We start from the raw sequence: 22480 nt of genomic DNA, 5'->3' as shown, positions 1-22480 counted from the left end.
TTTTCATCCTGATCATTTATGTATACATTTGTCTATATCTATCTCGATTCGTTTTGGCTGTTACAAACAACCGTTATGTGAACAAAATTAATATACCCTTGTGCACAAGTGCGCTCGGGTATAAAAATTAAATTATTCGGAATCAGCGGGCGATTCTACATAGGCATTGTATAGTGGCATCTACTGAACATATTTGCTGTAAACCAGTGTAATTTACGATTCAACAACAACAACATTCATAATCAAGTGTTTGGTAAGATAAATATATAGTAGAACTCATCTACTTTTAATAAAATTGTGTTATATGTATATTAAATTGTGTGAGTGCTTTAACTATATTATCAGTTATTATTAAGCATTATTAAAAAAGTAAAGTCGGAATTTTAATGCTCTCACCCCCTAGGATTGTTCTACGTCGAAAATATATAACCCTATTGTTGAAATATACCAAACAATACAACCCTGTTATGCCTACAGGTACACATGTAAACTGTCAAATGAAATAAATTCTTCTTGTTCTACCATTCAACCGCTCACCACGTTTAACTTTTATTTTAGGTTATGGGCCTTTGCAAATGTGCAATTAGATAATTTAAAAGAATTTAAATAGTTAAAAAGTCATTTTTTCGCACATTAAATCGCCGAGTTAATTTTCTTTTACTTTCAATGACGACAAATTACTTGTTGAACGTGCCAAAATTGAAAGGGCGCGAAAATTACGGCGAATGGTGTTTCGCAGCAGAGAATTTCCTAGTCCTGGAAGGAATGAAGCATTGCATCAAACCAGAATCGGGGGACGAAATAGGAGCTGCAGATGACGAAAAGACAAAAGCGAAATTGATCATGACAATTGACCCGTCATTGTATGTGCACGTGAAAGGGGTTATTACATCAAAAGAATTGTGGGAAAAGTTAAAGAGCTTGTTCGACGACAGTGGATTTTCCAGAAAAATCAGTTTATTGCGTCATTTAATATCAATACGTCTTGAAAATTGCAGCTCGATGACAGCATACGTAACACAAATAATTGATACCGCACAGAGGTTGAATGGAACGGGTTTCGGCATAAACGAAGAATGGGTCGGTTCATTATTACTCGCAGGATTACCTGAACGTTTTTCACCAATGATCATGGGGATAGAGCACTCCGGCATACAAATTACTTCAGACTCAATCAAAAGCAAGCTAATAGATATGGAATTGGCTAACATCCAAGCGAACGATGTTGAAGGCGCATTCGCAGTACACTCAAAAAGCGACAAAAAGCTCAAGACGAACGGCACTGAGCAAAGTACAAAGCGGACCATAAAATGCTATCGATGTAAAAAATTTGGTCACTATAAAAATCAGTGCAATGAGCAAAAGTCAAAAACGCAATCGAATGCATTTAGTGCTGTATTTATGTACGGTAAGTTCAATAGCAATGAATGGTACATTGATTCGGGCGCTAGTGTACATTTGACTGCAAGAGAAGACTGGGTTAAGAATGCAGCGTACGAGTCAGGCAAAGAAATAATTGTGGCGAATAACGAAAGGGTAAAAGTTCTATGCTCAGGTGATGTACAAATAACTACAACAACAAATACATGCGATTATGAAATACCAGTTGAAAATGTGCTTTGTGTTCCAAGTTTGACTACAAATTTGCTTTCGGTAAGCCAATTAATAAAGAAGGGTAACAGTGTCAAATTTACTGGCAATGGTTGTTTTGTATTAAACAAAAGCGGCATTTTAGTAGCAACGGCAATATTAGTCAATGGAGTTTATAAACTGAATTTAGCACAGAAAACTGAGCTGGCGGCTACAGTTGTTTCCGGTATAACATGGCATCGCAGGCTAGGCCACGTCAATAAAGACTATCTTAATCAAATGAAAGTTGCAGTAACCGGTATGGACCTAAAAGAAAATATTGATGTAAGCAAGTCGTCGTGTGCAGTATGTTGTGAAGGTAAACATTGTCGATTGCCATTTAAAAACTTAAGCAATAGAAGCGAGAACTTATTAGATGTAATACACACAGACGTGTGTGGACCCATGGAAAATGTTTCCATAGGTGGATCCAAATATTTTTTATTATTTGTTGACGATCACAGTCGAATGGTTTTCGTTTACTTCATGAAGCAAAAAAATGAAGCATTAAAATACTTTAAAGAATTTAAGGCACATGTAGAAAACCAAACAAAAAGATCTATCAAAGTTTTAAGAAGCGATAATGGTCTCGAGTTTTGTAACAACGAGTTTGATGAATTTTTGAAACGTCATGGAATTATTCACCAGAAAACCACGCCTTACACACCTCAACAAAACGGATTGTGCGAGAGGTTCAACCGCACAATAGTCGAAAAAGCCAGATGTTTGCTTTTTGATGCAAACTTGGGTAAGCGTTTCTGGGGTGAAGCTACTAGTACAGCGGTATATTTGCAGAATCGTACTGTAGCAGCGGCGCTTGGTGGTAAAACGCCTTATGAAATTTGGCATGGTTCCAAGCCTGACGTAAGTCATATTCGTATTTTTGGTAGCACAGTTATGGTGCATATTCCGAAAGAAAAAAGACGAAAGTGGGATAAAAAATCCGAAAAATGCATACTTGTGGGTTATCCGGAAGCCACGAAGGGGTACCGAGTTTATAACCCAGTAAGAAAAACAGTCTTTGCAAGCCGAGACGTAATTATAATAGAGCCAGAAGCGAAAGAAGAATGCCTAGTTGAAGTTGATAACAAATGCGATACAAATGCGTCCAAAATAAGCGAAGATGAGCTTGATTCAGAATCGAAATCAGAATGTATGATTCAGGTCCAAGAAAATTTCGATTCAGTGGGGGATGATGATGATGATAAAACGGAAATGTCAGCATCATCTGAATCAAATATTTTATCAAATAATAACAGCTCAGTCACTGATGATTTCCAAGGTTTTTCAAACGATAGTAATATCAGCAACGTTGAAGATTTTCACGGCTTTTCAAACCTTTGTGTTAGCAACGTAGGCCATGATGATGCGGCTGGCTTGACACTTGAAGAGGCGTTAGCAGGGCCTGAATGTGAAAAATGGAAAGCAGCAATAGAAGAAGAATTGCAGAGTTTTGAGGACAACAACGCATGGGAGTTATCGGAAAAGCCACAGAAAGGTACTTTAGTCAAATGTAAATGGGTTTTAAAGAAAAAGTACGATGTTAACAACGATGTTCGTTTCCGGGCTAGATTAGTTGCTAAGGGGTATTCGCAAGCGGAAGGTGTAGATTATTTCGACACTTTTTCCCCAGTTGTTCGGCATACTACATTAAGAATGCTATTTGCTTTGTCGGTCCAATTTGGACTTAATACAACTCATCTCGATGTAACAACAGCTTTTTTGAATGGAGATCTTGAGGAGACAATTTACATGTCGATACCAGAAATGTTTCCTAATACTGAGAAAGGGAACAAGGTATTAAAGCTTAAAAAGGCAATTTATGGCCTCAAGCAGTCCTCAAGAGCTTGGTACAAAAAGGTAGATGAATGTTTACTAAAAATTGGTTATATAAGATCTGAGTTAGAACCATGCATGTATACAAAATTAGTAAATCAATCAAAAACTATTGTTACGGTTTATGTAGATGATTTCTTTATTTTTTCTAATGATACAGTTGAGACTAAACTTTTAAAAAATGTATTGTCAAGTAAATTTAAAATCAAAGACTTAGGCGAAATCAGGAAATGTCTTGGCATGGATGTAATAACAAACAAATCTGAAAAAACAATATCATTATGTCAAAAAACCTATGTTGAACAGTTACTAAAAAAATTCAATATGATTGATTGTAAAACAGTAGATACTCCAATTGAGAGTAAGTTGTCTATAAATCAAGAAAATCATTGTGAAGTTGGTCTTCCGTACCAACAGTTAATAGGAAGTCTTATGTATCTAGCTGTGTTAACAAGGCCAGATATTGCCTACGCGGTAGGATTTCTTAGCCAATTTAATCAATGCTTTACTAGAGAGCATTATTCCTATGCAAAAAGAATTTTAAAGTACTTAAAGCGAACTAAAACATATGGCATAAAATATGCATATCATGAAAGTTTAAATATCGAAGGCTTTGTTGACGCAGACTGGGCAAGCAACACTATAGATAGGAGATCTTATACTGGTATATGCTTTACATTGTCAAAAGGCATAATATCTTGGGAAACTAAGAAACAAAAAACCGTAGCCTTATCAAGTTGTGAAGCCGAATATATGGCTATATCAGAAGCCTGCAAAGAGGCAAAATACTTAAGAAATTTACAATTTGAAATTACAAAAATAATGTACACTATTAACTTATATAATGACAGTCAGAGTGCACAGAAGCTTGCAGCAAATCCTATACTTCATAAAAGAAGCAAGCACATAGACATAAGATACCACTTTAGTCGAGAATGTGTTAACAGCAAAATAGTTAGTATAAGATATTTGCCTACAGCTGAAATGCCTGCTGATTTATTTACAAAAGGCTTATGTAAAATTAAGCATTATATATTTTTAAGAAAGCTGGGTGTCCAGCACATTGAAATATTGTAATCCATACTCATATTGTTTGTTATAGTGGGGGTGTTGAAATATACCAAACAATACAACCCTGTTATGCCTACAGGTACACATGTAAACTGTCAAATGAAATAAATTCTTCTTGTTCTACCATTCAACCGCTCACCACGTTTAACTTTTATTTTATATCAAAAATATCTATCTGTACATTTAAGTCGCAAGTTACTGAAACAAATAAATAAATAAATAAATAAAACAACTGCGCTATTTTTAGTCTACTTGTAAAATATGTATAAGAGCGTAGAAAAAAATAAAATTTTTTATTTAATATTCAGTTTTTTTAAGGCTGAAACTATCACAATATACAACGCACATTCATATTTCTTGTACATATTTAAATGAGCAAGGTTTCTCCAAAATAAGCTTAGCGCAATTTTGTTGTGTAGTAATTTCCACAATATTGACTTGTACAAGTCTCGGGTTGCGCTATGATTTTGTGTGGTTTAGGGTTTGTTTTTCGTTATGCAAATAAGCATACAGATTCTCTGTTTTCATTAAAGCAAACTAATATAATTTTTTTTTATAACTGAGGATTTAATTATAAAATTTTATTTATTATTTGTTTTTCAAATAAAAGTTTAAACAATAGCGGTTTTGTTTACTTTTGACACTTTGTGATACTTTTTCTACTTGGTAGCTGATACTTTTTTTCAAGCGCGCGGCAAGGCTGGTTGTAACCCATTTTAACTGAGCAAATATATTGACGACCTCCTTTTGGAAAAACTATTTAACCTAAAAATACGAATTTAAACAAACAAACATAAAATTCAAAACACCACAAAATCGTTATACTCTTAAATCTAGAGGAAGAATGATAGTACAACTGCAAACGATGTGGCTGTATACATATTAGTCCTTTACATATATTTTAATAAACGCTTGGAAATTTTCAAGGATAGTCAAGAATAAAGTTTTATGATTCATCCTTATTCACCAAACATTTTAATTTTGTTCAATTCTAAAGATTTTTTCTTTCATTTGGTACCCATATGAATAATTATATCCTTGAAATTTCCAGGTCTCTAAAACAAACATACTGACTTAAGAGAGAAAAACTGAAAACACAGTTTGATTAAATTTAGCCCTAGTTTTTCGACTATATTCCATAAAAATTTATTCTTCATTCGAAAAATTGGAAATAAAATTTAATTTTTTATTTGAAAACTTTGTGCGAAGGCAAATAAATTTTAAAATCTTTTTGAGAAAACGTCTTTGAAATTTATTACAAAAAAAAATTATACATACATATGTACACTACAGTGGTCCAAACAAACTAAGTTGGAATTTTAATGCCGGCACCCCCTAGGATTGTTCTATATCGAAAAAATATACCCCTATTTTTTTATTTTGAAATCAAAAAATATTTAGGGGGTGCTCAAAGCGCTCAAAGTTTTCCACGTATTTTAAATGGAGAAAAAACCATTTTTCGTAGAAATGGTATAAGACTCTTAAAAATCAATATTTTTCAATCGGAAAACTGTAGTTCTCTTCAGGACACTTCCAGTATTAATATCCAATTGTTTATTTAACAATTTTTTATGATTAAAGATTTTTCCATTGCATTTTCTAGGGGTTTTGGAGGACCTATAAAATATAGTTACTATGAAAAAATGGTTAAAGAGACAATTGCGTATTATTACTGGGAATTTCCTGAAGATAAGAAAAGTTTTCCGATCGAAAACTGTTGATTTTCAAGAATTCTACACTATTGTTGGAAATTGTTTTTCCCCCATATAAAATACATGGAAAACTTTGAGAGCTTTGAGCACTCCCTATTTTTATTTTTTTTTTTTTCAAAATAAAAAAATAGGGGTATATTTTTTTCGATATAGAACAATCCTAGGGGGTGCCGGCATTAAAAATTCGACCTTATTTTTTTACATACATTTTTGGACCACTTCAATGTACACTGCCGGAACAAAGTATTGGCACAGCAAATTTTTCACAATATATGCAACAACTTTCACTCTAATATTTTTCCGCTAATTTTGTATAAAAATATAGTTCATTCTACAACAAAAAACATGAAAATATAATTCCTAAACCTTGTGCAAAACTAGCGAAAATTCAGCAAATTTTCATGAAAAATTTCAACTTTTTAATCAGATTTTTTAGAATTTTTTGGAGTATGCAGATTTGTAGCCCAAGTTTATGATAATAAAGCGCAAGTTTTAAGTAGATAGGAATCACCGTTGATTTTTGGCATTTTTTTCATGCAGTCTCTTCCATACAAACATTTTTTTCCGAAAATACTTCATATGGAAAAAATGCAAAACAGCTTCAAGAAAAAAAAAATCTCAAAAATCAACGCGATTTTTGACTAACTCCGAACCTGCGTACTCAAAAAAATTCTAAAAAATCTGATTAAAAAGTTGAAAATTTTGATGAAAATTTGATGAATTTTCGCAAGATTTGCACAAAGTTTAGGAATTTTATTTTTATGTTTTTTGTTTTTGAATGAACCATATTTTTATACAAAATTGGCGGAAAAATATTAGAATAAAAATTGTTGCATATATTGTCCAAAAATTTGCTGTGCCAATACTTTGTTCCGGCAGTGCACATACATATGCAAATAGATTTGCAAAAAGAATTCAACCTTGGTTGGTACTGAAGGACGTGGGGCTTATTCGACGTTTTGTTGTTCACCCATTTTTTGATTTAATAAATGTAATGCTGAAAATATCGCGTCGCATAAATATGTGGTACAAAACCGAAGACGTAGGTCGTACACGATTTAAGAAAATGCTGAAAACTTTGTCCGGAACCAAAAATAATTTATAACTAGAAATTTAAAGCTATGCCCGGCATGCGGAGAGACGTCCTACGAATCGGGACATCTCTTCACATGCAATGTACACCCCTCTCAACTAACACCTCAGTCCCTATAGACAAACCCCATCAAAGCTGCACGCTTCTTGGCCCTTCTGTTGGTTGGGCTTGACGCCAACGATTGAGTAGCCGATCTAGGCGTTGTTGTGTTAGCCGCTACAACAATCATCAACCTACACTTTCGAAAACCTTGGTTTAGACTGCAAATAAATAATAAAAAAAAAAAACTCCAAATATCAATATTACTCACTTTGCATGCCCAAAAGCATTTTCATCCACACCACCACCACTGCCAACTTGACAGCTGAAGCTTTTCTCATACTGGTGATGCGCGTTATGGCTGCTAAGATTCGATGACGGTGAATACGGTGCCTGTGGGGGTGGCATTTGTTGACGCTGCAGCTGCTGTTGCATCAACTGTTGCTGCTGTTGGTGATATTGTGGCGATAATAAACGCTGATCTACATGATGATACTGTGGTTGCATGCAAGCGGTGGTCGCTGCGTTCGGGCCTTGTACTAAATTTGCACTAGTCACTGTACCACCAGTATCTGGGATCTGATTTGGTGTATCAATGCCATCATTCGACACGACATTTGAACGTTCATAAACCCCTCCGCAGCCATTTACATTCTTGCCCATCATTATAGCCATGGGTGGCACAGTAGTTAATATACTCGGATCTACTTCAGCACTTTCGCTACCGCCTAAAAGTCCAAATCCTATAATGCCTGCAGTAGCATCATTTGACGTGGTTAATGACCAGCGATGATGGCCAGCATCGACATCGCTGGTGCTATTGGTACAGGTGCTATTGCTACCACTCGAGGTGGGCAATGTTAGTGCGTTCGTGTTGTTTAGCGTCGTAGCAGCAACCGCCTGTTGCAGGTGTTGCATGCGATTATTATTTCTTTGTTTCGCCAACATACGGCAAGAATGTTTATGTGTCGGCCAGTCCATGTGCTGATGCGCCGTGGAGCAGTAGAAGATCGTCTTACATTTGGCACAACGCAATAATTGCTGTGTTGTACCGCAAATGGCACACTGTGGAAATTTCTCCATTTTCTTTACTCACAAGAGTGTTCTCTTTTAATTCACTTTATAATATTGCAATTTCAAGGCTAACTATCTAGCCTTTTTGTAGTTTACCTGTTTATGGGGACAATTTTTTTTATTTGTAAGAGTCCTGTCTCACGATCAATATTTACTGGTGTGATCCAAGTACCACGATATTTATTGATGTTCTAGCATCCAATATTGATGGGTCGTTATACGGATAATAAAATATTAAGAAGGTATTACATTTTTTTGAAATATTTAATGAAAGTGTAGCATTTTTAAAACACGATCCATACATTTCGTCAGTACAATTTGTACTCTCATAATTGCGAATATCTAAAACATACCTATGCGTTTTGCCTTCGCTCTCGGCGCTAAAAACTTTACAAAACAAATTGAATCGGGTTAAATTAACATTGGAAATTTTAAAAACTACTTAATGCATTATCTATACAGTTATTCGACCAAAATAAAAATTTTTTCTTACGATATTAAGTGTGCAGCACAGAAATTATACAAATACTGACGCGATAAATATTAAACATGTAGCATTCGTGCGCGATCCATCAATATACATATAGATTTTCATCCAGATATCGTTATAAATACTGACCTTGTGACAGGGCCCTAACGATGACCTCCCACAGGCAAACGCTTTTAATTTAACCTTGAAAGGGACCTTCCTTTCGGTTTTGGATACGCATTTAGCTCACGCTTTGTATTTTTTCCTGACTGTTTTGAGCTTTTTCTTCTTTATCTTGCGAAAATATCGCAGCTGTTTTCACCACTGTCTTGGTATTTGTATTAATTATAATACTACGCTTTTAAATGTATTTTTGTTGTCTGCTTTTGCGAAATATCTAATTGCAGCCATTTGGATAACTACTCTTCGACTAACGTGAAGCGGACGGAAAGGGGAAGAACTCGCACCTTTTACTCTTAACCCACAAGTGTAGAGTCGTTGAACGAACACTTTTCTTTCCACGTATCGCTCCCAGCCTCGTGCCTATCGCTGATAATGCTTCTGGTGCTGATACGATTAGTATAATACCCGCGTCTCCTCATACATGTGTATAATCATAGACTAAATCATGTAGGCGCAGACAGCAATCATATGGCTTAAAAACTTTTCTTTGTTGGCTGCGAGACTTGTGGCTCGTTTAGTCTGCCTTGATTTGCGTTCCCATAGTCTGTTTACAGATAGTTTTGTAAAGCAAGGAAATGTTTAGCTTTTCTACCCATAAGTGCATACTAACAAATGATACGATGGTATTATTCGTAGGCTTTTAGTTTTTTTCACAACTACGCTATCATCGGCACCAAACTTTGCTATAATTGCTGGCGTTCTATTTTAGGCGTCCTTAATGCGATTTTCGCAATTTCTAGGAAGTTCCTAAGGCAATTTAATCACCTCTAATTAACTCGAACATTCTCTGCTACACTTTTATTAATAAAATATCACAAATATTCTGTAAATTCTCCATTTGATCACAATTTTTAGGCGAAAATGTGCAATTAACGGCTGTAAATTCACTTTCCCAAAATTTTTGTATAAATTTGACAAGCTGAGTAGCGAATATAAAAGAATGAAAAACGTTCAATAAATAAATTAGGATGTCAGTTCAAAACGGAATGTCACACTTGCTGGAAATTTGAATTTTTCTGGAAAGCACTACCGGAAATCATTGGAATGCCCTACCGGAAGTAAAAGGAACCATTCAAAATTAATCCGTCTACCGTTGCCACAGATCTATCTAATATAAAATTTTTTTAGTNTACTGGAGAAGTTACTATACAAACCTATTGTTAAGCCAGATAAACGACAATTTAGCTATTCAGGCCCTGTGCCAATTGATAGAAAATAGAAAATTTTGACGGATCAAAGTAAAAATTTTACACTTCTCGTGGTGAATACGAACGTCAAAATTTTACCTAGCTCATGGGGCTAGGTAAAATTTTGACAGCTTATAACCATGTATACACATAATATTGCTTGGCGGTAATAAGGAGTGAACATAAAAATGAAAGCAGAAACAGCATAAAAAAAGCTTACGTTACTTGCAAATTATAAAATAAATATAAAAATTTTAAGAATTTCAGCAACACACAAAAATAGAGCTTTCGCACGAGCGTTTGTTTGGTTTTTCAACTGTCAAAATTTTACTTTGCATTTGGCACAGCAAAATTCAATTTATTTGTACACCATAGCAAATTTTTCCACCCCGTCACACCACAGAGAAAAAAGTTACCGATTGGCACAGGCCCTTTGATGTTTTCGTTAGTAAATAAGTGAAAGAGCGTATTGTGGCGAATTCTGCTGCAACGCGGCGCGAACACTGGCATTCTGCGGAAAGCAGTCTGGAAAACAAGAAAATGGATGGATGAATACTGAGGGCCTGTGCCAATCGGTAACTTTTTTCTCCGTGGTGAGACGGGGTGGAAAAATTTGCTATGGTGTACAAATAAATTGAATTTTGCTGTGCCAAATGCAAAGTAAAATTTTGACAGTTGAAAAACCAAACAAACGCTCGTGCGAAAGCTCTATTTTTGTGTGTTGCTGAAATTCTTAAAATTTATATTTATTTTATAATTTGCAAGTAACGTAAGCTTTTTTTATGCTGTTTCAGCTTTCATTTTTATGTTCACTCCTTATTACCGCCAAGCAATATTATGTGTATACATGGTTATAACCTGTCAAAATTTTACCTAGCCCCATGAGCTAGGTAAAATTTTGACGTTCGTATTCACCACGAGAAGTGTAAAATTTTTACTTTGATCCGTCAAAATTTTCTATTTTCTATCAATTGGCACAGGGCCTGAATAGCTAAATTGTCGTTTATCTGGCTTAACAATAGGTTTGTATAGTAACTTCTCCAGTAAAACATTGCAGCGAGAGCGTAAAAGCAAAATAGAGCGTAAAATTGGGAAGAAGAGAAAACTAACAGAAAAAGTTATTGAACACAAAACTAGCAAAAACTTGCAAGTGAATAGTTGCTGCACTGTTTTGACATTCTGCTGTGAATATTTTACTATTTATAAATCAGTTTCAAACTCTTTGCTTTACACACAAGCACTATAACAGTGCAGTACATCATTAATTTTTTGATTTCCATTCATTTTACTTTTGTTTGTGCAAAACCAATCCAACAAATTGCTGCTTTTCACATTTATTCTTCTTCTTCTTCTCCTAGCTAATTTCTCCTAGTAAAAAAGCAAGAATTTGCAGCTCTGCTGTATTATTACGCTTTCGATTCAGTGCTCTCTTGCAAATTTTTTGGGTTATACACTTTTCCAGTAAAAATTTGCAGGTTCCAGTACAAATTAGTACTGACTATTGGTCACTATACAAACCTAATAACGAGAGTTATTAAAATCGCGTAGTAAATCACATCACAGATGACTCGAGGGAAAAATTACGACATTTTTGAAAATTAGCACAACCACTTTCTTTTCCATCAAATTTGAATTCTGAAATGATTTGTTTTTGCGCCCAATGGTAAGAATTGAGAGTTCTCAGTTAAGAGTTGTGGGATGTAGGCAAGTGCAAACGACGCTGTGAAAATCGTTTTCAAGGTTGCTAACAAAAGCTCAACATCTTCTTTAAGAACAATAAGTAAAATGCTAAGAATAAAACCCAATAGCATATCTTATGGCATCTTCATTCGCCACAGTTCTTGCAACAAACTAGTTGTACCTTGACACAGTGGTTTTCTATTTATACATTAGTAACAATCGAAAAGTTTGTACGTGTATTTTAATTTAGGTCATTCGATTTTGCAGGGATGTTATTATTTGAACGATTTAAAAAAAAAGCGCCGAACGATATGTTTACGCAGTAAAAAGTTTATAAACGGGGTCAGCTATGCAAAAATGAAAACGACAAATGAAAAATCAGTCAGGACACTTTAGTTCGACCCTGAAATCAGGACGTCTGGTCACCCAATGTGAATGAAACAACTACGATGAAACAGGTCTAACAGTTCAGCAGTAGTAAACGCAGGGCTGAGGAGGACGAGCCAAACTCCGCTCAGTCATTAAACCAAAACGAGGCAGCAAGAAGGGGCGTGCGCACGATGCCTCCTGCAATTGAATACCGCATAATCTCCGTCTCGCGAATTGGCAGAAAAGCGAGCAATGTTACTGTTGTTGGATATGTGGTCGGACATGAGTACTAACTGTGAATACAGGCGCATCACATTCCATCATTCGATCTGATTTGATAACTAACGCGGTGAGGCCATTACCTGGAGCAAGGTTGAGGACAGCAACTGGTGAGGACACCCAAGGTGTAGGAATGTAACATGCAAAGTCGCATTAGGGAATGTGACGGTGTTACACAAGTTGATAGTCGCGGAGATTGTGGATAAAGTTATCATTGGAGTAGAATTCTTATACCAAGGTATGCAGATCGACATGAAGAACAGGATTATGACGTATAACATCATCGAATATCCTCTTAGCTTTGGGTATGATGGCCTGTATATCAGCATGCGAGTGATCCTACAGGAAAGCGAGCAGATTCCACCGAAGTCAGGAGCGTTTGTTTGAGCGAAGATTGATGGAGATTGTGGGACAAACAAGTTGTGAGTTGTCAAAGCAGCACATAATTCTACACCGGACGTACTTGCTGGTAAAACCCTGGCTAAGACGAAAAAATATGGACGCGTCCCGGTTCGAGTACTTAATGAGTTCAAGTTACTAATCAAACTTTGAAGAGGAACTTTACTGAGGCAGTGTCGAGAGGTAGGGGTAATGTTCCACTGCCAAAAGTTACCTAAAAGAGATTCCATTGGCGACAATGACATTTCGGATGAGATCAATGCATGGACAGAACGGTTGGAAGGAAAATACCAGCACAAGGCTAAGGAACTTCTCCGCAGACACTCCAACGTATTCGACAAGGACGGCAACAAACCAGCCAGGACTAACGTTGTGAAACATCGCATTGATACTCGTCAAGCTGCTCAAAGTGTTTCACTTGCAAACGTGCCACTGTAAGCCAAATGATAAAATAAATGAGCGAACGTGGTCTGATCGAACCATCAGCGAGTCCATGGAGTTCGCCGGTAGTACTTGTGAAGAAGAAAAATGGTCAAATGCGGTTCTGCGTAGACCACCGGAAACTAAATGATGTGACAAAGAAGGACAGCTATTCACTTCCCAGGATCGATGATACCCTGGACTCGTTAAGTGAAACAAAGTGGTTCTCAATACTCGACCTTAAGAGCGATTATTGGCAAGTAGACTAAGTGGCGACGACAAGGAGAAGACAGCTTTCAGCGTTGGAGATGGGTCTTTGGCAATTCACGGCGATGACCATTGGATTATGCAACGCTGCTGCCACTTTTTAAATACTTATGGACCATGTGCTTAAGGGACTGCAGTGGAAAACATCTTTGGTGTATCTAGACGACATTATCGTGTTGGGTAAAAGCTTTGAGGAACACCTGACTAATTTGGAAGAAGTTTTCCAGTGGATATCTGACTCTGGTCTGAAGCTAAGACCTAAAAAGTGCACACTGTTCAAGAAGAAGGTGAACTACTTAGGTCACAAGATGACAATGGAGAGCATCTGCACTGCGAATGAAAAGATAGAAACAGTTAAGGATTAGCCAAGACCCAGGAACCTGCGTGAACTACGAAATTTTCTTGGGCTATGCATCTATTACGGTCGATTTGTTCCGAACTTTGCCAGCGTTCCTAATAGCTTTGAGCGCTCTAGGAAAAATAGAGCTAGAGGTTGCGCTATAGAAGGCGTACTGTCGCAAGTAATTGATGGACAGTATAAAGTAGTTGGAGGATGGTTCCGTGCGCAGAAGTGGAAAACTTTTGACTGCCATTCACCTGGGAGTGGCCAGAAGCGATTCTTGTGCGTACGGTTCAAATCGCAGCTCACAACGTCCGGATATTTATATCCACGTATCCTCTGGGTAGCAACCAAACACCCGTTTGGGAGCGAGCTAAAGTGAGAAGGCGTAAAACTTCGCGTGCGCTGGGTTTGGGTCCCGCCACGTTAAAACCCCGCCCAATGAAAAATTCCAACAAGCCTCGGATGAGACCCCCTTTTTCTGATGACGACCACGGCAAACGTATAAAGGACTAAAAGGACGTAATATGCACCTGGAATATCCGGACCCTTAATGGGGAAGGTGCCTCTGCCCGGCTGGTTGATGTCCTCGGGAAGACAAAGGCTGACATCACCGCCATCCAAGAAATGCGATGGACGGGGCAAGGTAAAGTAAGCGTGAAGCCTTGCGACGTCTACTACAGTTGCCACGTAAAGGAGCGCAAATTCGGTGTTGGATTCGTGGTAGGAGAGAGACTCCGTCGCCGAGTACTGGCGTTCACCCCGGTGGACGAACGTCTAGCCACAATCCGCATCAAAGCTAGATTCTTCAACATCTCGCTCATCTGCGCCCATGCCCCGACGGAAGAGAAGGATGAGGCGTCCAAGGATCTCTTCTATGAGCGCTTGGAACGTACATATGAGCGCTGCCCCCGACACGATGTCAAAATCGTGCTTGGCGATTTTAATGCCAAGGTGGGCAAGGAAGGGATCTTTGGCGCCACTGTCGGAAAATTCAGCCTCCACGACGAAACGTCCGATAACGGACTGAGGCTGATCGACTTCGCCGGGGCCCGAAATATGGTAATATGTAGTACTAGGTTCCAGCATAAGAACATCCACCAAGCTACATGGCTGTCTCCAGATCGAAAAACGAGAAACCAAATCGATCATGTTGTGATAGACGGAAGGCATGCTTCAAGCGTTTTGGACGTACGTACACTCCGAGGGCCAAACATCGACTCGGACCACTATCTTGTTGTAGCCAAGATACGCACCCGCCTCTGTGCAGCAAAAAATGTGCGCCCAACAATGCAAGGAAAGCTTAACGTCGAAAAGCTGCAATCACAACAGACGGCCAATTTATTCGCCACTCGACTCACACACCTGCTCTCTGAGAGCACTCTTCAACAATCCGACGTACGCGAGCAGTGGAACCACATTTCCCGATCATTAAGTACCGCCGCCGAAGAAGTAGTTGGATTTCAGCGAGCCCGAAAGAACAACTGGTACGATGAGGAATGTCAAGAAGCCGCAGAGAAAAAAGATGCCGCCTACAGGGCCACGCTGCGATCGGGCGCAACGCGAGCCATGTGGGACCGTTATAGGGAACTGAAGAAGGAAGCGAGACGTATTTGCCGCAATAAGAAGAGAGAGGCCGAAATACGTGAGTGCGAAGAGCTTGAGATGCTGGCCGACAGGAAGAACGCCCGAAAATTCTACCAGAGGGTTAGGCGACTTACGGAAGGTTTCAAGACCGGGGCGAACTCCTGTAAGAACAACAATGGCGACCTAGTGACCGATGTCCAGAATATACTTAAATTGTGGAGGGAACACTTTTATAACCTACTGAATGGTAGCAGCGCTGAAAGTAGTGAGGAAGACGAACCCGAGTCCCCAGTCGATGATGATGGAGTAGCTGTCCCACCGCCTGACTATGACGAGGTACGTATAGCGATTACGCGGCTGAAAAACAACAAAGCTGCTGGAGCTGACGGCCTGCCAGCCGAGCTATTCAAGTACGGCGGCGAGGAGCTGATGAGGTGCATGCATCAGCTCGTATGCAGAATATGGTCAGATGAACGCATGCCCGACGACTGGAATTTAAGTGTGCTCTGCCCAATCCACAAGAAAGGCGACCCCGCCATACGCGCCAACTACCGCGGAATTAGCCTTCTAAGCATAGGTTACAAGGTCTTATCGAGCGTATTGTGCGAAAGACTGAAGCCCACCGTCAACGAGCTGATTGGACCTTATCAGTGTGGCTTTAGGCCTGGAAAATCCACCATAGATCAGGTATTCACAATACGCCAAATCTTGGAAAAGACCCGCGAGAATAGGATCGACACACACCATCTATTTGTCGATTTCAAAGCCGCTTTCGACAGCACGAAGAGAAGTTGCCTTTATGCCGCGATGTCTGAATTTGGTATCCCCGCGAAACTAATACGGCTGTGTAAAATGACGTTGAGCAATACCACCAGCTCCGTCAGAATAGGGAAGGACCTCTCCGAGCCGTTTGATACCAAACGAGGTTTCAGACAAGGGGACTCCCTTTCGTGTGATTTCTTTAATCTTATGTTGGAGAAGATAATAAGAGCCGCAGAACTGAACCGCTCAGGCACAATACTTTATAAGAGCGTACAATTGCTGGCGTATGCCGACGACATCGATATTATCGGTAAAAACAAGGGCTACGTCTGTTCTGCCTTCTCGGGATTGGATAGAGAAGCAAAGCGAATGGGTCTGGTGGTGAACGAGGACAAAACGAAGTATCTCCTGTCAGCACACAAACAGTCAGAGCATACGCGTCTTGGCACCCACGTCACTGTTGACAGTTACAAGTTTGAAAAAGTAGACGACTTCGTTTATTTGGGAACCAGCATTAACACCAATAATAATGTCAGCCTTGAAATCCAACGGAGAATCACTCTTGCCAACAAGTGCTACTTTGGGCTGAGTAGGCAATTGAGAAGTAAAGTCCTCTCTCGTCGTACAAAGATCACACTCTATAAGTCACTCATCATGCCTGTGCTGGTGTATGGCGCGGAAGCATGGACAATGAAAGCATCTGATGAGGCGGCTCTTGGAGTTTTCGAGAGAAAGATTCTGCGAAAGATTTACGGACCTTTACGCGTTGGTGATGGCGAATATCGCAGACGATTTAACGATGAGCTGTATGAGCTTTACAACGATATAGACATAGTGCAGCGAATTAAAATTCAGCGGCTCCGCTGGCTTGGCCATGTCGTTCGGATGGACAGAAACGCTCCTGCTCTGAAAATATTCAACGCGGGCCGCGATGCTGGTAACAGAGGAAGAGGAAGGCCTCCTCTGCGTTGGAAAGACCAGGTGGAGAAGGACTTGGCTTCACTTGGCATTTTCAATTGGCGTCAGTTAGCACAGAAGAGAAATGACTGGCGTGCTGTTTTGGACTCGGCCAAAATCGCTTAGGCGGTTACAGCGCCAAATAAGAAGAAGAAGATAAAATAGTTGCCTACTATAGCCAGTCGATTGGAAGACCAGAAAGGAACTACTGCGTAACTCGGGAAGAACTACTAGGGTGGGTGCAGTGTGTCAAACATGTCGACAAGTCCTTCTATGGGCAACTTTTCCGAGTTCGAACGGATCACGCAGCTTTGAAGTGGTTACTACAGTTCAAGAATCCAGAAGGACAGCTAGCTAGGTGGATTGAGAGACTGCAAAGTTATGATTTCGCTATTGAGCACCGCAAGGGATGTGTCCACGGAAATGCTGATGGCATGTCCCGTCGACCATGTAGCCTGGAATGTAAACACTGCTCAAAAGCTGAGGCCAAAGAAGACATTATTGACATCCGGATAACGAAAAAAAAAACACCAGCGGAAGAGGGGAAGGCAGAGCAGCTACTAAAGTGTTAGCAGGAAGGTCCAGATCTGGAGGTATTGATGCATGGAGATGGACACCGGCCCACTAAGGAGCAAAGGGCAGTGGAAAACCCTATGGCAAATGCATACTGGGCACAATGGAACATCTTATAGTTAATATCTAGCTGTTTGCATAGGGTATGGGAAACTGAAGATTGCCAGAGCTCCCGCAACCTAATAGTAGTTCCAAGGGTAAGAATTTCGGATGTACTCAGGGAATTTCACAATGGCCCTAGTTGAGGGCACCTGGAAATCACGAAGACCCTCGAGAAGATTAAGATTAGGTTGGTTGTCGGCAATCAGTCGACATAGGGTTTACCTATGGAACTGCACTCTGACCAGGGAAGAAATTTTGAATCGGCGGTGTTCCATGAGATGTGTCAGATAGTGGGTATCCGAGCAACAACTCTTCATCCCCAATCAGATGGAATAGTGGAATAATTCAACCGAACCCTGGAAGAGTATTTTCGGAAGGTCGTGGACAAGAATCATAAAGATTGGGATGTCCGTATTTCCTTGCGCCTGATGGGATACCGGTCAGCAGTGCATGAAACCATGGCTGAAACTCCTGCCAAGGTAATCTTCGGCTGTGAACCCCGTTTACCTAGTGACCTGAAGTTTGGAGTAAGTGGTGATGCAAGAAGAATTGTGAAAGAGACGTCCAACATCCTGGAGGAAGAGCTAAGAGAGATACATGCTCTAGTGAGACAACGTACGCAAATTATGAGTGGCAGGATGAAATCCAGGTACGATAAGGCGATTAATTCCGAAGGTTCCAAAAAAGGAGATTTGGTGCTGCTGCACAATCCTCAACGGAGGAAAGGTTTGTCCCAAAAACTACAACGCAACTGGGAAGGCCCGTATAAGGTCGTCAAACGGCCGAATGACGTAGTGTATCGAATGCAGGCCGTTGGGAGACCAAGAAACAAGATGAAGGTGGAAAGGTCTGTAGCGTTTGTAACCACGGTGCAGCGAACAAAGGTGGCGCCGTCAGTGGTACCGCTACTTTGGTTTCGCCGATTTGACATTTGTGGTAACTTGTAAATAAACTTTTGTTACAAATCAGCGAAAGAGAAATTTGAATTATAAGTGAAAAATCAGTTTAAATTGTGTTAATTTGCAATTTGTGAGTGATTTTTGAGTTGAAGACTGCGTAAAAACCAATACAATGAAGTGCTGTGTGTTAAATTGCGACAGTCGTCAAAATGCAAGAAGCGTAGATGCAAGTGTAGCGCTGGGACGAATCGCTGCATTTTGTGTACATAGGGTATGGGAAAGCCGTTCCCGAAATGTTTCTCTATTATTATATTAACAGCATTTCCTCACAATGATTTTGTTTCTGCTCCACGCAGCCTCCATTAGCAAGTTAACTAATCAATCCCACAGAGACGCTGCTGCAATTTTCTGCAGCAGCCTTAATTGCAAAGCAATCACTAAACGTTTGCTGAAGTAGCCTCAACTACAAAGCAATGGAGTGCACTAAAATGTTCACCATTCTCTAATAGATTAGGTGAAAAATGCAATATTTTAACATTTAGCAAAATTAAAATACGTTTTTCGCTGTAAAGTGAACTGCTTTGGCAGTTTCAACTCGTTCTTCTTTTCGCTCTATTCTTTGTTTACTTGTGGTACACAAATGTCAACGCCCAGGACGGCGCAATCTTAAGATAATACAATTGTATTCTATCATTCTTGGTTTGTAACAGCAAGTATAACTGAATGTTCGAGGAATGACGTAGAATATTCGACAGCGAGGAACGTCGATGAATACTGCGAACATCGAGCGAATGAGCGGTATTGCCGTACGTAACTTGGCACGTCAAGCGCCAAACAAATGTCAAAAATCCCCATGCCCACAGTTTGTATAGCATCCCACAATAACGCGGCGCTAGCGCCAGCAAATGCCATTTTCATTTTTGACAGCACATTGCGTGTTGAAGTTGTATGCAAAAGACGGAAAGAAAGAGAAAGGAGAAAAACATGAACCAAAAATACAAGATCACGTAAGAACGCGACGTTGTATTTGTAACTGGTTTTGAGAAAAAAGTTTGCGAAAGCGGGTTCGTCAGCTGAGCGTTTGTTTACATCACAAGCACCACTATTTTACACTTTTATTCAAGTAAAGAAGAGTTAATTCAACATGACAACACATTTTAAAGCATTTTGTTGCATCATTTTACCTAAATTGTGCGTTTAAAGTGGCTGACAATAATTTTGGCTAATTTTGGGTTTCGTTGTTTTCTTTGCTTTGTTTACTTTTTGCTCGTTTTCCAATGAAAGAGGATGGCGTAAAACTCGTTCCCTCACTCGCGCCTTTTCCCTCTCTTGTTCTTACGTGATCTTGTATCTTTCGTTCATGATAAAAAGCGACAGTGAAATAACTTTTTCTCCCATGAACGAAAGACACAAGATCTTCTTTGCCCATTAAGATAGTTGAATGTTTTTTATTTTTTCTCAGTATACACACTTTGTTTTCTTAAAAAGGTATTTTATCTTATTTTATTTCATTTCATAACGAATATACTATAAAAAAGCAAATTTTGTTTAGGAGAAAATGTGAAATTTTATATTTTTCCCCCATATGGGATTCATTTCTTCCCGTTTTTCTTCTCATTCTACTTAGCTAACTGCCGTCCCTAAATTGGAGCGCTAAGCGTTGCGTTATCCATTGTCGACGAGTGTCAGCGCGCGCTATCCCCAAATCAACGCGTCGTAATTTTTGACGTTTTCTCAGATCCTCTCGTTTTTATTCTCGTTTCCTCTTTCACTTTTTTGTCCTTTCTCTTTCTTTCCGTCTTCCGCATCCAACTTCAACACGTAACGCCCTGTCAAAAATGAAAATTCCATTTGCTCGGCGTTAGCGCCGCGTTATTGTGGGATGCTTCATACAAATTGTATGGGCATGAGGATTTTTGACAGTTGTTTGGCGCTTGACGCGCCAATTTAGGGATGGCAGTAAGGCAGTGTCAAATCGAGCTGTCACAACTGATACCACCTTGTATTATTGCATCATGCAAATTAGCCACTTTAAATGCACAATTTAGGTAAAATGATGCATTAAAATGTGTTGTCATGTTGAATTAGATCTTCTTTACTTAAATAAAAGTGTAAAATAGTGATGCTTGTGTAAACTAACTCTCAGCTGACGAACCCGAAACTTTTTTCTCAAAACCATTTACAAATACAACGTCGCGTTCTTACGAATGTTGTATTTTTGGTTTATGGGTTCTTATAGATTTACGTTCTTTGCAAAAACCAAATTACAAAAAGAATTAAGNAAAGTGCTAAATGTTGCATTTTAAATGCAGCAAAAACGCTGCATTACGTTCTTTGCAAAAACCAAATTACAAAAAGAATTAATGTATGGCATGCCTGCTGTTATCAGTAACATTTCTACTGGAAGTAAACAGCTGATTATTAATCACTGTTTGTTTGTGAACATAACGAATCTCAAATTAACTAAAAAACGCCGAAAAATTACTAGCATGCCTGAATTTACAGTGAGATTAGTACTTAGTGATATTGAGGGCACAACGACCTCCATCAGTTTTGTAAAGGTTATCATAAGCTTTATCAGTAGCCATATTTTCCAAATTTTTGCTCACAAAGAATTTTGAATATTATAGGATGTGCTCTTTCCCTACGCAAAAACTCACACTAAAGCATTTCTGGAGGAAAGATGGCATGATGCAGAAACACAACGTATCGTCCAGGACTTTCGCAAGCTGCCACAATATAAGGAATATTTTGGAGGTGGCGATGAACAACCAGCCGCATCCGCCGGAAATATTGCTAGTTTTGTGAATTTCCTTATTGAAAAAGATCTCAAACTTGGACCACTGAAAACCCTGCAGGGGCTAGTGTGGGAGAAAGGATATGCAAGCGGCAATATTAAAGGACAGTAAGTAAACTTTTAAGTCCAGCTATTGCAAATTTTGAAACTTATGTTTCCGCGGTTCTAGAGTTTTCGCAGATGTTCCAGTGGCATTTAAGCGTTGGCATGAGGCTGGCATAAGCATTGCAATTTATTGTAGTGGTAGCGTTAAGGCACAGCAGCTACTTTTTAGTCAAACAGAATTTGGGAATTTACTAACGTATATTAGCGGTCATTATGACACTGCCATTGGTCACAAGCAAGAGAAGGAATCGTACGTCAATATAGCGAGTGACTTGGCATTATCTAGTAAAGACATACTGTTCCTAACTGATGTAGTTAAAGGTAAGAAAACCTGTATGTTCGCTATGTACATTACTAAAATCCGTCCATTTTACAGAGGCTGAAGCAGCTCGCGATGCTGGAATGCAGGTCGTGATACTTAATCGTCCCGGCAATGCACCATTGACTGACGATGACAAAATTGCATTTACAATAGCGGATACTTTTGACAACTTAAAGATAAATTTAAAATAATAATTGAGGCTACGTAATTACTTCTTCAAAACCAAATCAAGGAATATTTTCTACTTATCATTAGTATATGTAACTATTATTCCGTAAGGAAAACTTTTATTTCTTAACACTACTTAGTATCTACTTAGGTCTGCTTTG

At 39.0% G+C, this 22480-nt stretch overlaps 2 protein-coding genes across 4 annotated transcripts in view; one reads left to right on the top strand and one right to left on the bottom strand.

Moving 5' to 3' along the window:
- Hph (HIF prolyl hydroxylase) overlaps positions 1-10061 on the bottom strand; it is a 72411-nt gene extending 62350 nt beyond the window's left edge. Inside the window, exons 1-3 of one of the 3 annotated variants that reach the window (XM_017612199.1) lie at positions 9872-10061; positions 9074-9303; positions 7652-8550 (exon numbers count right to left, since the gene is read on the bottom strand). In XM_017612199.1, the coding sequence (XP_017467688.1) occupies positions 7652-8463 (812 nt within the window). In that variant the 5' untranslated portion in view covers positions 8464-8550; positions 9074-9303; positions 9872-10061. Of the gene's footprint in view, positions 1-7651; positions 8551-9073 lie in introns of all 3 variants that reach the window. The other 2 variants (XM_017612198.1, XM_017612200.1) reach the window with 2 other exon arrangements.
- An 11272-nt stretch (positions 10062-21333) lies between these two features.
- On the top strand, positions 21334-22466 carry Enoph (enolase-phosphatase E1). The gene is made up of 4 exons (XM_017612196.1): positions 21334-21488; positions 21558-21832; positions 21894-22150; positions 22206-22466. Exons 1-4 carry the CDS (start codon positions 21417-21419, stop codon positions 22340-22342), a joined length of 741 nt encoding a protein of 246 aa, XP_017467685.1. The 5' UTR covers positions 21334-21416; the 3' UTR covers positions 22343-22466.
- Positions 22467-22480: the final 14 nt, after the last annotated feature.

This window comes from Rhagoletis zephyria, unplaced genomic scaffold, assembly GCF_001687245.7.
Source record: "Rhagoletis zephyria isolate East Lansing unplaced genomic scaffold, Rhagoletis_zephyria_1.1 Rzeph_scaffold_00511, whole genome shotgun sequence".
In the NCBI taxonomy this organism is placed as follows: domain Eukaryota; kingdom Metazoa; phylum Arthropoda; class Insecta; order Diptera; family Tephritidae; genus Rhagoletis; species Rhagoletis zephyria.
This window is presented reverse-complemented; position numbering and strand designations above follow the sequence as displayed.

Excerpts from the sequence above, each read along its gene's own strand:
- Enoph (XM_017612196.1), top strand. The coding sequence starts at position 21,417 with ATGCCTGAATTTACAGTGAGATTAGTACTTAGTGATATTGAGGGCACA. Across the intron at positions 21,833-21,893 it reads AGCGGCAATATTAAAGGACA|AGTTTTCGCAGATGTTCCAG; the intron begins GTAAGTAAACTT and ends CCGCGGTTCTAG. Across the intron at positions 22,151-22,205 it reads CCTAACTGATGTAGTTAAAG|AGGCTGAAGCAGCTCGCGAT; the intron begins GTAAGAAAACCT and ends TCCATTTTACAG.